General features: G+C 40.1%; 1 protein-coding gene across 2 annotated transcripts in view; it reads left to right on the top strand.

Annotated features, from left to right (window-relative positions):
- Window positions 1–577: 577 nt before the first annotated feature.
- CFAP36 (cilia and flagella associated protein 36) overlaps window positions 578–14,076 on the top strand; it is a 37,599-nt gene continuing 24,100 nt past the window's right edge. Inside the window, exons 1-4 of one of the 2 annotated variants that reach the window (XM_060187245.1) lie at window positions 578–833; window positions 7,482–7,546; window positions 9,968–10,069; window positions 10,822–10,936. In XM_060187245.1, coding sequence (XP_060043228.1) covers window positions 719–833; window positions 7,482–7,546; window positions 9,968–10,069; window positions 10,822–10,936 — 397 coding nt within the window. In that variant the 5' untranslated portion in view covers window positions 578–718. The remainder of the gene's footprint in view (window positions 834–7,481; window positions 7,547–9,967; window positions 10,070–10,821; window positions 10,937–14,076) is intronic. The other variant, XM_007525467.3, reaches the window with a different exon arrangement.

Below are 14,076 nucleotides of genomic sequence, written 5' to 3'. Positions count from 1 at the left end.
ATGAATAAATAAATATTTTAAAAATATCAGTTAAAAAAGAGAAAGAGAGAAAGGAAGAGAAAGAAAGGAAGAAAGAAAGAAAGAAAGAGGAGAGGCTGTAGCGCACTGGATTAAGCGCAGGTGGCGCAAAGCGCAAGGACTGGTTTAAGGACCCGGTTCGAGCCCCTGGCTCCCCACCTGCAGGGGATTCGCTTCACAAGCGGTGAAGCAGGTCTGTAGGTGTCTTTCTCTCGCCCTCTGTCTTCTCCCGCTCTCTCCATTTCTCTCTGTCCTATACAAGAACGACGACAACAACAATAATTACAACAAACAACAAGGACAACAAAAGGGAATAAATAAATATTTTTAAAAAGAAAGAAAGAGAAAGAAAGAAAGAAAATGAAGAAAGAACTTCAAGATCCTTCTAGGACCCGCACCCCAATCGTCACACTTATTCGGAGCAACTCCCGGCCAATGGGCCGCAGGTTATCTTCTGATCCGCTACTGTTCTTTTTCAACCAATCGGAATCGCTCTTCAAATATTCCTGTCAGAGATGCTCAGGTTCCACTTCCGGGCGACAATCCACGGAGGCTGCGCTTGTTGTCATAGCGACCATTTTACGTTAACTGGTTTGTAGCATTCATCCGGGTGCTGGGTTACTGCAGGGACTGGGCTTTGCGCATTCGGCCTTGCTTTCCCGCGGCCGAAAGACTTGAGCGGGCTGCAGGCGGGGACTGGATGGCTACGGAACCGGAGGATGAGGTGGAATGGGTGGTCGAGAGCATCGCGGGCTTTCTGCGAGGCCCGGACTGGTCTATCCCCATCTTAGACTTTGTGGAGCAGAAATGTGAAGGTAAAAACGGGCCTCTTTTCCCCTTCCCTCTCCTCTCACACCAACAACAGGCAGGGAGGTGGCCACTAAAAACACCAGTTTCCTGGCTCTCCACCTCCCCCCCCCCCCCCCCCCGCAGCCTTCCCAGCCAGGGTTAGAACTGGTTTGTAGAAATAATTGCTGTCTCGCCGCCGGTGCTTTCCTTCTCGGAAATGGGAGTCGAGATGCCCTTTCCTCTCAGGCCCAAGCGTAGGTCCGAAAAACACTCGACTTGAGCTTGACATTGAGGTTCGCAGCGGCCCGGGGCGCACTTGTGCTCAGGGCGCATGCGCCGCTTGACCTGTTCTCCAAGTCCGGGAGACCAGAGTTCCTTCTGATCCCTACAGTTGATTGTAGTGTGAGTGAGTGTGTGTGTGATTACTCCTTTATTTTATTTTATTTTGTTCTTTTATAATTCCCTTATTTTATTTTAATTTTAAAATGTATTATTACTACTTTTTGGGCAGGGAGTTATGTTTATTTTTTTCCCCTTTATTGGGGGATTAATGGTTTACAGTCACCAGTAAATACAGTAGTTAGTACATGCGTAACATTTCTCAATTTTCCACATAACAGTACAACCCCCACTAGGTCCTCTTAAATTTATTACTCTTTAAACCAGGACGCAGCACAGCTCTAGTTTGTGGTGGTGCAGGGAATGAATTGAATCTGGGATCTCTGAAGCTCTGAGAAAGTCGTTTGCATGACCTAATGTTATGCTACCTCCCTGGCCTCCTGTGATAACTTGAGATCCTTGGTACTCTGAATTCCCTTAATTGTGCTCTCTGACTCTTGCCTATAGCAAAAATGAGCGGGGCGGGGGTGGTGGGAGGGGGTTACCTTCTAATAAGTGCGGCACATTTCTAGTATGGGAAGGGTACCTTCAGATTTCTGATCATCTCATGCCTCCCGGTTCTGCATTTAATTTTTGGAGATAGAATGGAGCGCATTCATGATAAGGAACCAGAAACCTGCCCAGAAACCAACGTGTGGAGCGCTCACTGTGGTTATTTTGCACACCAAGACTTGGAGAGTAATAATATCTAGCTATTGCTTAAGCCAGGGCATTGCTTGGCTCTGGTTTATGGTGACACTTGGATTGAATTTGGGACTTCATAGCCTCAAGCATGAACCAGCAATCATTTGAATTATGTGGAAGCATTAGACTCTATTTATTTATTACCTTTTGTTGCCCTTGTTTTATTGTTGTAGTTATTCTTGTTGTCATCGTTGTTGGATAGGACAGAGAGAAATGGATAGAGGAGGGGAAGACAGGGAGAGAGAAAGAGAGACACCTGCGGACCTGCTTCATCGCCTGTGAAGCGACTCCCCTGCAGGTGGAGAGCCGGGGGCTTGAATCAGGGCCATGTGCGCTTAAACCGCTGCACTACCTCCCGATTCCCTAGACTCATTTTTTAAAAAGATCTATGAAATAAGTTACAGGGAAGCAAATTTCTACAAAGCAAGTGCATCATAATATTATATCTAAGATGAATAATACTCACCTCTGAAGGTAATGCGTTCCCCAGGAATTAGTAGTGGCTGAATGGTTCTGACAGCAATTTAATCAAATATATATAATTATTGCCACCAGGGTTATCGCTGGGTCTCAGTGCTTGCACTATGAATTCACCACTCCTGGCGCGACCCCCGATTTCCCCTTTTTATTTGATAGAACAGAGGGAAAATGAAGAGGAGATAGAGAGAAAGATACCTGTAGATCTGTTTCTCCTCTCGTGTATCCCCTTACAGGTGGGGAGTGGGGGCTTGAACCTGGGTTCTTATGCTTGGTAATATGTGAGCTTAATCCGGTTTGCCAGTGGGTGGTGGCTCCCCAAATAGTAGTGGTCTGCGTGTGTGTGTGTGTGTGTGTGTGTGTGTGTGTGTGTGTGTGTGATTTCCAGGGCTTTGCAGTTGGAGTTAACTTTTAAAAAAATTTTAAAATATTTATTTTCCCATTTGTTGCCCTTGTTTTTTATTGTTGTTGTTGTTTTTTATTGTTGTTGGTATTGATACCGTCGTTGGCTAGGACAGAGAGAATGGAGAGAGGAGGGGAAGACAGAGAGGGGGAGAGAAAGAGACACCTGTAGACCTGCTTCACCACCTGTGAAGCGACTCGCCTTCAGGGAGCCGGGGGCTTGAACCCGGATCTGTACGCCAGTCCTTGCGCTTTTGTGCTTAACCCGCTGCGCTACCGCCCGACTCCCTGGAGTTAACTTTTTCTGAGGGAGACATAAAGGTAGAGAGGGAAAGAAACCACAGCACCAAAACTTCCTTCAGTGTGGTTGGGGCCAAGTTGGGCTACATAGATGGCAAAGAAGCACTCTGTCCCAAGTAAGCTGTTTTGCTTATCCGAATAGATTTGCTAGTAGAGGAAAACTCAACTATCAAAAGTTTGTTTTTTCTGGGTTACTTTTTAGGAGTTTTTCCAAATCTATGATTCCATGAGTTTGGTGAAGATGGAATTTAGTTTAAGCACTGAATCATTCTATTCATTGCCATAGTCAAAATCAAATAAATAGTACTTTTAAGGTATATTTTTATAGGGAATTAAAAAAGTGAATTTCAGAAAAAAAGATATGTACTCTTAAAAAATGTAAATGCTGTTGTCATAGTGATAAAAATGTGGAATCCTGAAGAAATTCTGTCACTTTTTGATTTCATTTCTTTTTTTATTCCAAAACATCTAACGTGGCTGTATCTCAGTAATAATATGCCTGGCTGCTTAATTTTATAGGAAAATGCTAGTTCTCTGCTTTATAAACATGCTATTTGGCTTCAGGATTAACTGAAAACAGGTTAAATGGCTGCAGTACTTTGTTATATTCATGGACAATATTATGTACATAAGAAACATGCCAAGAAAAATGGCATGCCAGTGACATTTATAGCAATGTCTATAATAATTTACCTCAGATGGCTTTAAACATTAGTTTTGTACAACTTTGTGAAGCTAGTGTTTATTTACAATTATTATTTTTAATGGAGACAGAATGAAAGAGATCACTGCCATGAAGCTTCCCTTCAGTCTGGTGGGGGCTGGATTCAAACCTGGATTACATACATGCCAAAGCAGCACACTATCCAAGTTAGTTTTTATGTCATCCTTGTTAGTATTCATTTCAACATCTTTTTGAGTATCCATGGGCCATAAGCTGGGGACAGGAAAATGAACAAGACAAAATTCATGTGCTTTAGAAGCTTATGATTTAGTGGGAGGAAAAATGGGTTAGTGAATTTCAGTATAAAGTGGCAGATGAAAAAAAAAAAAAAAAGTGGCAGATGGCTTTAAAAAGCTAGTCACATTGTGCTGTGCATTATGAGTTTAGAAAAGATAATCAATCCAGGTTAGGGACTGGGAATGCTTACAAGTCACAGAGAAAGGCTGGAATATAGAGGTATATGTACAGGCAAAAGAGTGGAGGAAAGCTGGAGCAATGCATGACTGTTTGAAGCACTGTATATGTTCTGTTTGGTGGCTTTATAGATACGTGTGTATTTATAAGAGTCCAGAATTTGAGCTTTGGAGGGATGGGAGACCACGATCTCTGAAATTAAGCAGGGTTTATTTCTGCTACTACATGGATGGGGAGGATAAGTGATCTAGTCTTGAAGAACTTTGGCTGGTCTTCTAAGGATTTTGCACTTACTCTTTAAATAATGAGTCAGTAAAATGTTATAAATAGGAAATTATAGAAATTTGCTTTGCATTTTATTTGAGTTTTTAAAATTTTATCTATTCATTTATTACCAGAGCACTGCTCAGCTCTGGTTTATGGTGTTGTGGGGATTGAACCTAGGACTTCAAAGCCTCAGGCATGAGAGTTTCTCTTCATAACCATTATGCTATTTACCCCTGATGCTTTACATTTTATTTATATATTTTTATGAAGTGCCAATGAATGAATTTAGGGCCTTCCACATGGGCAATTCTGCTAAGTAATCTTTCTAGCCCAGTTTCCTTTTTCCCCTCCACTCCCCTCTTGTCTGCTTCCCTCCCTTTGAGAGAGAGCAGAAGTAGAGAAACAGAGGAGAGACACCACCACAGTGTTATCACATAGTTGAAGGGCTTAAACCCAGGGCCTCGCGTATAGCAAGCTATGTACTCTACTGGGTGAGCTATCTCCCTACTCCGTTTGATCATTCATGGCATATTAAAAAATGATTGTTTGCAATTAAGCAGTTGTCTTGTTTCTGTAATTAGATTGTAATTTCTCTAACCTTTATTATTGATGTATTGTGTAAGAAAGCCCCTAATAGAACAGTTCTGTCTGAGAGTATGGATCGACCAGACTACAGTCCATTTCTGCCGGGAGCAGCTACAGAAGCGAGAAACTCTGTCCTTCAATAACCCAAAAAAGAATTTTGGGTCCATACTACTAGAGGGGGAAATGTTGAGGGACAGGAGGACTAGAGGGTACCGACCAGAAAATGGGAGTGGTGATAGGTGTGGCTTGGAAAGGTGGAGGCGGGACTTGGGTGTTGAAAGGTAAACCTGTGGGCATGGCTTTCTCTCTGTCTTGGTCATCATGTGAGGACTAGCTCTGCTATTCTCTCTCCTTCTGTCTTACTCTCTTTCTTATATTCTAACATGAATGTTCTCAATTTTCCCAAATAAAGTTTAAAATTCCTGAAAAAATAAAGTCACCTAGTTACTTTTAGTAAAATTTTCCTCAGAATGTTCTTCAGTGGCTAGGGAAATATTCAGCTAGGATGTGGTTCAATGGTAGAGCAGTTGTGTGAAATCTTGGGATTGACCAAAAACAAACAAAGAGAGAAAGAAAGAAAGAAAGAAAGAAAGAAAGAAAGAAAAAGAAAGAAAAGAAAGAGAGGGAGAAAGAAAGAGAAAGAAAACAAAAAAAAAGAGAGTTGGGTGGTAGTTCAGCAGGTGAAGCGCATGTGGCACAAAGCTCAAGGACTGGTGTAAGGATCCCAGTTCGAGTCCCGGCTCCCCACCTGCAGGGGAGTCGCTTCACAAGCGGTGAAGCAGGTCTGCAGGTGTCTGTCTTTCCCCCTTCTGTCTTCCCCTCCTCTCTCCATTTCTCTCTGTCCTATCTAACAATGACGACATCAGTAACAACAACAGTAATAACTACAACAACAATATAAAACAAGGGCAACAAAAGGGAAAATAAATATATATTAAAAAAAAACCTAGATATATCATTACACTAAAAGTTTATAAAGAAGTGGTTACTGTAACCCCATGTTCATAGCTACATTATTCACAATATGGAAGCATCCTAAATGCCCATCAACAGTAGACTGAATAAAGAAGTTATGGGAGGGTGAGGTACATAGCATAATGGTTATGCAAAGAGACTCTTTATTGCCTGATGCTCCAGAGTCCCAGGTTCAGTCCTCTGCACCACCATAAGCCAGAGCTGAGTAGTGCTCTGGTTTAAAAAAAAAAAAAAAGTTATGGGACATATACTCAACTGAGTACTACTCATCAATTTAAAAAGACAGTGTTGTGTCCTTTGCAACAAAATGGATGGGACTGGAGGTGATTATGTCTAGTGAATTAAGGAGTGAAGATGGTAGTTATATGTGTAGTTATATGTGGAGTATAGAGAATTGAAGCACATGAACTTGGAGTAGGGAAGAGAGAGAGAAAAAAAAACACATGAAATTGAAAAAAAGAAGTAGTCAGCCATTTCTAAGATCTTTGTGGTGATTATCATTGTAGGGGATGGGTGTGTGTGTGTGTGTGTGTGTGTAGGGGCAGAGAATTTTGGTGGTGGGAATGTTATGGAACTATACCCCTATTATAATCTTATAAATCACTAATTAACACAAAGCAAAAAGGAAGTGGTTTATGTATATTTTTGATTGAGAAATAGTAAATTAGACTGGCATATGAAGTAGATATTTTAATTTTATTTTAATGAAAGAGATAAAGAGAGATGGATGAAACAAGAAAGACAGAGACTAACTACACAGCTTTGGCTTATGGTGGTGCTGGGACTGAACCTGAAACCTCAGAGCCTCAGGCCTTTTGCATAACCATTATGCTGTCTCCCCAGCCGTGATGTAGATCTTAAGTAAGGGGAGAAATAAACTTGTTTATAATGAACTCTATATTTGTGTATTATTTAAGTAATATTTTGGGAGCTCTGTGGTATCACTCCTGGCAGGGCACGTACATTACCATGTGGAAAGGCCAAGCACAAGCCCTCAGTCCCACCTGCAAGGGGGAAGTTTCATGAGTGGTTTAGTAGCTGTCTCTTGCTTCTTCTCTGTTTCTCTGTGTCTCTCACTCTTTTAAAAGAAAAAGGAAAAAAAAAGTCAACAGGAGTGGGGGAGTTATTGTGCCGGCACCAAACCCTAGCATTAGCCCTGGTGGAAAAAGATCATTAGTGATTTAACAATGTTTTACAGAATTATAATATTTTAGGAATATTTTCATATCCACAAATAATGTGTATGAGTCAGCCTACCCTTCACCAAAGTTCTGCCCCCTTCCATATATGTGTATTTCTTTTTAAATAAATAAAAACCCAGTAACTCACAGCTGAAGAACTAGTTTATAGGAATGAGACTTCCATTTGTAAAGAGAAGACTTTTATAATTGCATTAATTTGATGATTTGACTTTTTACTTTTATGCAACACTGTTCTTTAAATTTAGTTTTTGATGATGAAGAAGAAAGCAAATTGACCTATACAGAGATTCATCAGGAATACAAAGAACTAGTGAGTATTATTTTCACTGATCTTTAGATGTAATTAGAGTAATATAATTTTAGTTTATCAATTAAAAAATTAACTCTTATTTAAAATTCTTTAATTTGGGTGGGCCAGGTAGTGGTGGTGCACCTGGTTGGGTGCACATATTACCATGGTCAAGGACCTAGATTCTAGCCCTTGGTCCTCACCTGCAGGTGGAAAACTTCACAAGCAGTGAAGCTGGGCTGCAGATGTTTCTTTCTCTCTCCTTCTCTGTCTCCCCTTTCCATCTCAGCTTTTCTCTGTCTCTATCCAATAAGTAAATATAATTTTACAAAAATCCAGTTTATCCCATCAGTACTTCCAGTTACTAGGTCTTTCCTATTACTACTCCCAAGATATCTCTGAACATTTATTTATTTTTAACATTTCTTTTTTAAAAATTTTTATTTATAAGAAGGAAACACTGATAAAACTATAGGATAAGAGGGGTACAACTCCATACGATTCCCACCACCAGCACTCCCTATCCCATCCCCTCCCCTGATAGCTTTCCTATTCTTTTTCTCTCTGGAAGTATAGAACCAAGGTTATGGAGTGCAGAAGGTAGAAGGTCTGGCTTCTGTAATTGCTTCCCCACTGAACATGGGTGTTAACAGGTCAATCCATACTCTCAGCCTGGCTCTCTCTTTCCCTAGTGGGGTGGGGATCTGGGGAATTGGGGCTCCAGGACACATTGGTAGGGTCATCTGCCCAGGGAAGTCCCGTTGCTGTCGTGGTAGCATCTGGAACCTGGTGGCTGAAAAAAGATGAACATTTCTTTCTTATGACTTACCACTTTCAAATGATTTTACAACTATTTTTAAAAAGTATTTATATATATTTATTTATTGGAGAGAAATCTAGAGGTGAGGATGAGAGAGACAGAGAAACACCTGCAGCATTGCTTTGCCACTTGTGAAGCTTTGCCCTTGCAGATGAGCACTGGGGGCTTGAACCCAGGTCCTTGCACATTTTGTGACATACACACTCAACTAGGTGCACACGTTCTGGCTCCACAACAACTGTTTTAAAGAATCTTGAATCTTATTTTCTGAAAAGCACAGTACTTTTCTTTTCCAAACTTATTATTTTTCATATAAATGTTTTATTAATTTTAAAATATTTTATTTTAATGAGACATCATTTATTCAGAGAGAAAGATACAGAGAAAGAGGGGTGTTGGGAATTGAATCTGTGACCTCAGGCATGAAAATCTTTTTTTTTGTCACCAAGGTTATCACTGGGCCTTGGTGCCAGCACTTGAGGAATTGAACCTGGGACCTCGGAGCCTCAGGCATGAATCCTTTTGCATAAATGTATGCTATCTCCCCTGCTCTCCTGTTCTCATTATTATTATTTATATATGAAAAATCCAGAAAGGAAGACACACACACACACACACACACACACACACACACACACACCAGAGCACTAATCAGTTCTGGCTTATGGTGGTGCTGGGGATTGAACCTGGGGTTTCAGAGCCTCAGGCTTGAAAGGCTTTTTGTATAACCACTATGCCACTAACCCTGGTGCCAGTACTTGGAATCCACTATTCCTGACAGTCTTTTTTCTTTTTTTTTTCCCCCTTTCTATTATACTTCATAGGGTAGAGAGAACTTGAGAGGGGACGGGGAAGATAGGGAGAGAAAGGAGCCAGTTGATGGCACACCCAATTAAGTACACATAATACTAAGTGCAAGGACCCAGGTTCAAGCCCCTTCTGCTGACACATCCACAAAAGTGTTAACTATTAATTTAGCCATGATTGTTTTGTGATTTTTAAAGATGGAAGGTAGCATACCTAGTAGAGTGCAGACTTCCTCACCAAGGACCTGGGATTGAGCTCCTACACCAGATGAGTTTCATGAATTGTGGAGTGGTCCTGTGGTGTCTCTGGGGAAAAAAAAACCTCCCTATGGTGGTAACAACCCTAGCACCAAAAAACAAACAAACAAACAAAAACAAAAAAACCAAGAAAAAAATTTTTCACCAAGGTAGCCCTAGATGCACCTGTTTTCTCATGTGTGCGACCCAGGCTTGATCCTGGTGCTATGGTATTTTCCTCCTACTCCCTCTTTCAGCCTTCTGCCTGAAAAAGTCAGCTGGAAGTGATGAAGCTTAGCAATGACAAACAAGAGTCATATAAGGAGAGTTGTGCCACATTGAACTCTGTAATCCTGAATTCCATAATTTCTAGTAGAGGAAGCAAAATTTTATTTGGTTACATGTAAACTTTTTAAAAATTTCTTTGGTGAAACACAATGTCTCTGACATGTAACATAACTTTATATAGATTAATAATTCCAGACAAGGATTTAATTATATCTTTCTAAATTTAATATGAAAACTTTCATTTAGAACTTTTCTATATAAATTATAAAAAATTGGACTTTTTCTTTTTAGGTTGAAAAGCTGTTGGAAAGTTACCTCAAAGAAATTGGAATTAATGAAGATCAGTTTCAAGAAGCATGCACATCTCCACTTGCGAAGACCCATACATCACAGGTTTTTGCTCATATATTATTCTACTACTCTATAGTTCTAACAAAAATGCCCAAGGCTCCCCTTAAATTTGCTGTATTTGATTGTCTACTTGTCATATTCTAGACATTTAAGACTAAAAGATAATTTATCACAAGTAAGTTTGTTGGTTTAGAATCACCTTGAGCAATGATCACTAGAAGCAGTAATGAACTGGTACAATTAAAAAAGAATTCTCGGGAGTCGAGTGGTAGCGCAGTGGGTTAAGCGCAGGTGGCACAAAACGCAAGGACTGGCGTAAGGATCCCAGTTCGAGCCCCCGGCTCCCCACCTGCAGGGGAGTTGCTTCACAGGCAGTGAAGCAGGTCTGCAGGTGTCTGTCTTTCTCTCTCCCCTCTGTCTTCCCCTCCTCTCTTTATTTCTCACTGTTCTATCCAACAACGACATCAATAATAACTACAACAATAAAACAACAAGGACAACAAAAGAGAATAAATAAATAAATGTAAAAAAAATTTAAAAAGGCATTCTTTAAATTTATAATTATACTGTACCACAGGGATTATCTAAACTATTATACATATGGATCTATGACAAATTTGCAGTTGCCCCCTTTTTTGAATTTTAGAAAAACTATAGTCATTGGTTTCTGGGAGTTTCTTCTCTTGAAACTTCTTGATTATCTCATTTGTTCTGCAGTGCTAGACTGAAATAGGTATTATGTGTTTTTACAACTAACGTTGATTGTAGTTTTAACCTTTGAACTTTTTTTCCAGGCCATTTTGCAACCTGTATTGGCTGCTGAAGATTTTACAATCTTTAAAGCAATGATGGTACAGAAAAATATTGAAATGCAGCTGCAAGCCATTCGAATAATTCAGGAGAGAAATGGTAAAATATATAAATCTGTAAATGGGATAGAGAGATAATATAATGGTTATACAAAAAAAAAAAAAAGGCTTTTATGACTGAGGCAGCAAAAACCCTAGGTTCAGTTTCCACTGTGAGCTAGAGCTAACCAGTGCTCTGGTAAGACAGAGGGAAAAGAAAAGGAAGGAAAGGAAAAGAAAAGAGAAATTATAAGGAGAAAGTGGATAGTGAAGCTGGAGAAATGGCTGGAACTTGCATGCATGCCCGTTTTTTCTTTTTAATTTCTTTATTGGGGAATTAATGTTTTACATTCGACAGTAAATAACAATAGTTTGTACATGCATAACATTTCCCAGTTTTCCATATCACAATACAACCCCCTCTAGGTCTTCTGTCATCCTTCTTGGATCTGTATTATCCCCACCTACCCACCCCAGAGTCTTTTACTTTGGTGCAATACACCAGTTCCAGTTGCATGCCAGTTTTGATGCTATCGCCACATGAACCAAAGTGGTGCTCTGGTTTCTCTTTTTCTTATCTGAAACTGTTTCATGTTGGTCCTGGAAGTGGCGCAGTGGATAAAGCATTGGACTCTCAAGCATGAAGTCCCAAGTTCAATCCCTGGCAGCACATGTACCAGAGTGATGTCTGGTTCTTTCTCTCTCTCCTGTCTTTCTCATTATTAAATATAATTTAAAAAAAAAAGGGAAGTAGGGGCTGGGCAGTAGTGCAGTGGATTAACCGCATATGGTGTAAAGTGCCAGGGCCGGCTTAGGGATCCCAGATCGAGCCCCCAGCTCCCCACCTGCAGGGGGTTGCTTCGAAAGCAGTGAAACAGGTCTGCAGGTGTCTATCTTTCTCTCCTCTCTGTCTTCCCCTCCTCTCTCGATTTCTCTCTGTCCTATCCAACAACAATAATAGCTATGACAACAGTAACAATAACAACTACAACAAGCGCAACAACAAGGGCAACAAAATGGGAAAAATAACTTCCAGGAGCATTGGATTTGTAGTGCAGGCACCGAGCCCTAGCAATAACCCTGGAGGCAAAAAAAAAAAAAGGAAATAAATTAAAAAAAAAAAAAAACTGTCATGTGAAATGATGAAAGTGAATCTTAAAAAGGGAAGAATTTAAAGAGTGTAAACCTGATCATTGTGTAGTTGATACCTTGAAAAAAACAGACTAGAATTTGCTTTAACAATGTGCAAAGTTTCAGTGAGCTTGGTTTTTTACTAGCCATTATTTATAAAATTCAGTATTTTTGAATAGTCAAAATTGGTGTTGGGAGAAAATGACTATTGTTTATTTTTCTAGGAGAAAAATAACCACTGTTTCTAGGAGACAATGATTTTTTATGGTGGGCATTTACGGAACTTTAAGAGCTGGTAAAGGACTTTTTTTTTTATTAGAGATTTAATGTGATTAACAAAATTATAAGATAATAAGGGTATAATTCCATACTGTTCTCACAATCAGAGTGCTATATCCCCATCCCCCTCCAGTGACAGCTGTAGTAGTTCTCCCAAGGTCACAGACATGGGTTGACTATATATATCTATCTATCTATATCTATCTATCTATCTATCTCTGTATATACATATATATCATAATAATTACTATTATTATTTTACTGCCACCAGGGTTATTGCTAGGGCTCAGTGCTGGCACAACATAGTCATAGCTTCTGGCAGCCACCCCCCCTTTCTTTTGATAGGACAGAGAGAAATTGAGAGGGGAGAAAGGTAGAAAGAAAGACAGATACCTGCAGACCTGCTTCACCACTCATGAAGCATCTCCCCTGCAGATGGGGAGCAGGGACTTGAATCCAGATCCTTACGTGTGGTAATATGTGTGCTCAACAGGATATGCCACCACCTCCCCCCCCACTTTTTCCCCCTATGGTCTTGACATCACTTTCTTTCTAAGTCACACCTACACCTATTAATACTTTCGATTGTTCTTCCTTTTCTCTCTCAGGTAAATGAAATAGTGTTTGAGTTTCTCTGGTATTTTTCAGATTCACTTCCCTTTCAATAATGGTATAAAAATCCAAAGATTTGGGGCCAGGTGGTGGCATACTTAGTTGAGCATACACTTTGCAGTGCACAAGAACCCAGGTTCAAGCCCCCAGTCCCCACCTGCAGGGGAAAAGCTTCACAAGTGGTGAAGCAGGGCTGCAGGCGTCTCTGTCTCTGTCACTCTCCCTTTGAATATCCCCTTTCCTCTCAATTTCTGACTGTCTCTATCCAATAAATAAAGAATTAAACAAAAAGAAATTAAAAAGAAGTAAAAAAAAGAAAACTGAAAAAAACCCAAAAAACAAAGATTCTTGGTGACAAATTTTTAAGGTTCTGGTGAAATTGGGGTTCAGAGCCCTCTGGTTATCTTCCCTTATTACTTCCCTCTGGGAATATGGACCAAAAATTTTTTTTAAGATTTTATTTATTTATTTATTTATTAATGAGAAACCTAGGAGGAGAAAGAGCCAGACATCACTCTGGTACATGTGCTGCCAGGGATTGAACTAAGGACCTCATGCTTGAGAGTCCAATGCTTTATCTACTGCGCCACCTCCCGGACCACTGGACCAAAATTCTCTTTGGTGTGCAAAAGGAAGGAGTTCTGGCTTCTGTAATTTATTTTATTTATTTATTTGTTTGTTTGTTTATGAGAAAGATAGAGAGAAAGAGAACCAGATATCAGTCCAGTACATGTGCTGTCAGGACTTGAACTTGAGACCTCATGCTTGAGAGTCCAGTGCTTTACCTACTGTGGCACCTCCTGGATCAACTGTGATTGCTTCTCTACTGGACATGGACATTGGCAGGTCAGTCTGTACTCCCATTCTTTCTCTCTTTTCCTAGTGGGGTAGGGCTCTGGAGAGGTGAGGTTCCTTGACACATTGGCTAGGTCATTTGTCCATGTAAGTCAGGATGTAACTTGTGGATGAAAGGCAGTAAAATGTAAAGCAGGACAAAATGTTTAATAAACAGGAACCAAAAAGTAGAAATAGAGTAGATGAGAATAGGAACCCTAAGGTAGAAAAAATTAGGATGTCTCTTTTAAAAGTAGTTCCTAAGGGCCCGTGACTTTAGTAATCTTTGCTTGAGCTTGATAGCTGACAAGATCGACTGGAAATATCGTCTGGGAGGATGGTATC

Source organism: Erinaceus europaeus, chromosome 3 (genome assembly GCF_950295315.1).
Source record: "Erinaceus europaeus chromosome 3, mEriEur2.1, whole genome shotgun sequence".
In the NCBI taxonomy this organism is placed as follows: Eukaryota; Metazoa; Chordata; class Mammalia; order Eulipotyphla; family Erinaceidae; genus Erinaceus; species Erinaceus europaeus.
Note: the sequence above shows the minus strand (reverse complement) of the source record. Positions and strands in the feature narration are given on the sequence as shown.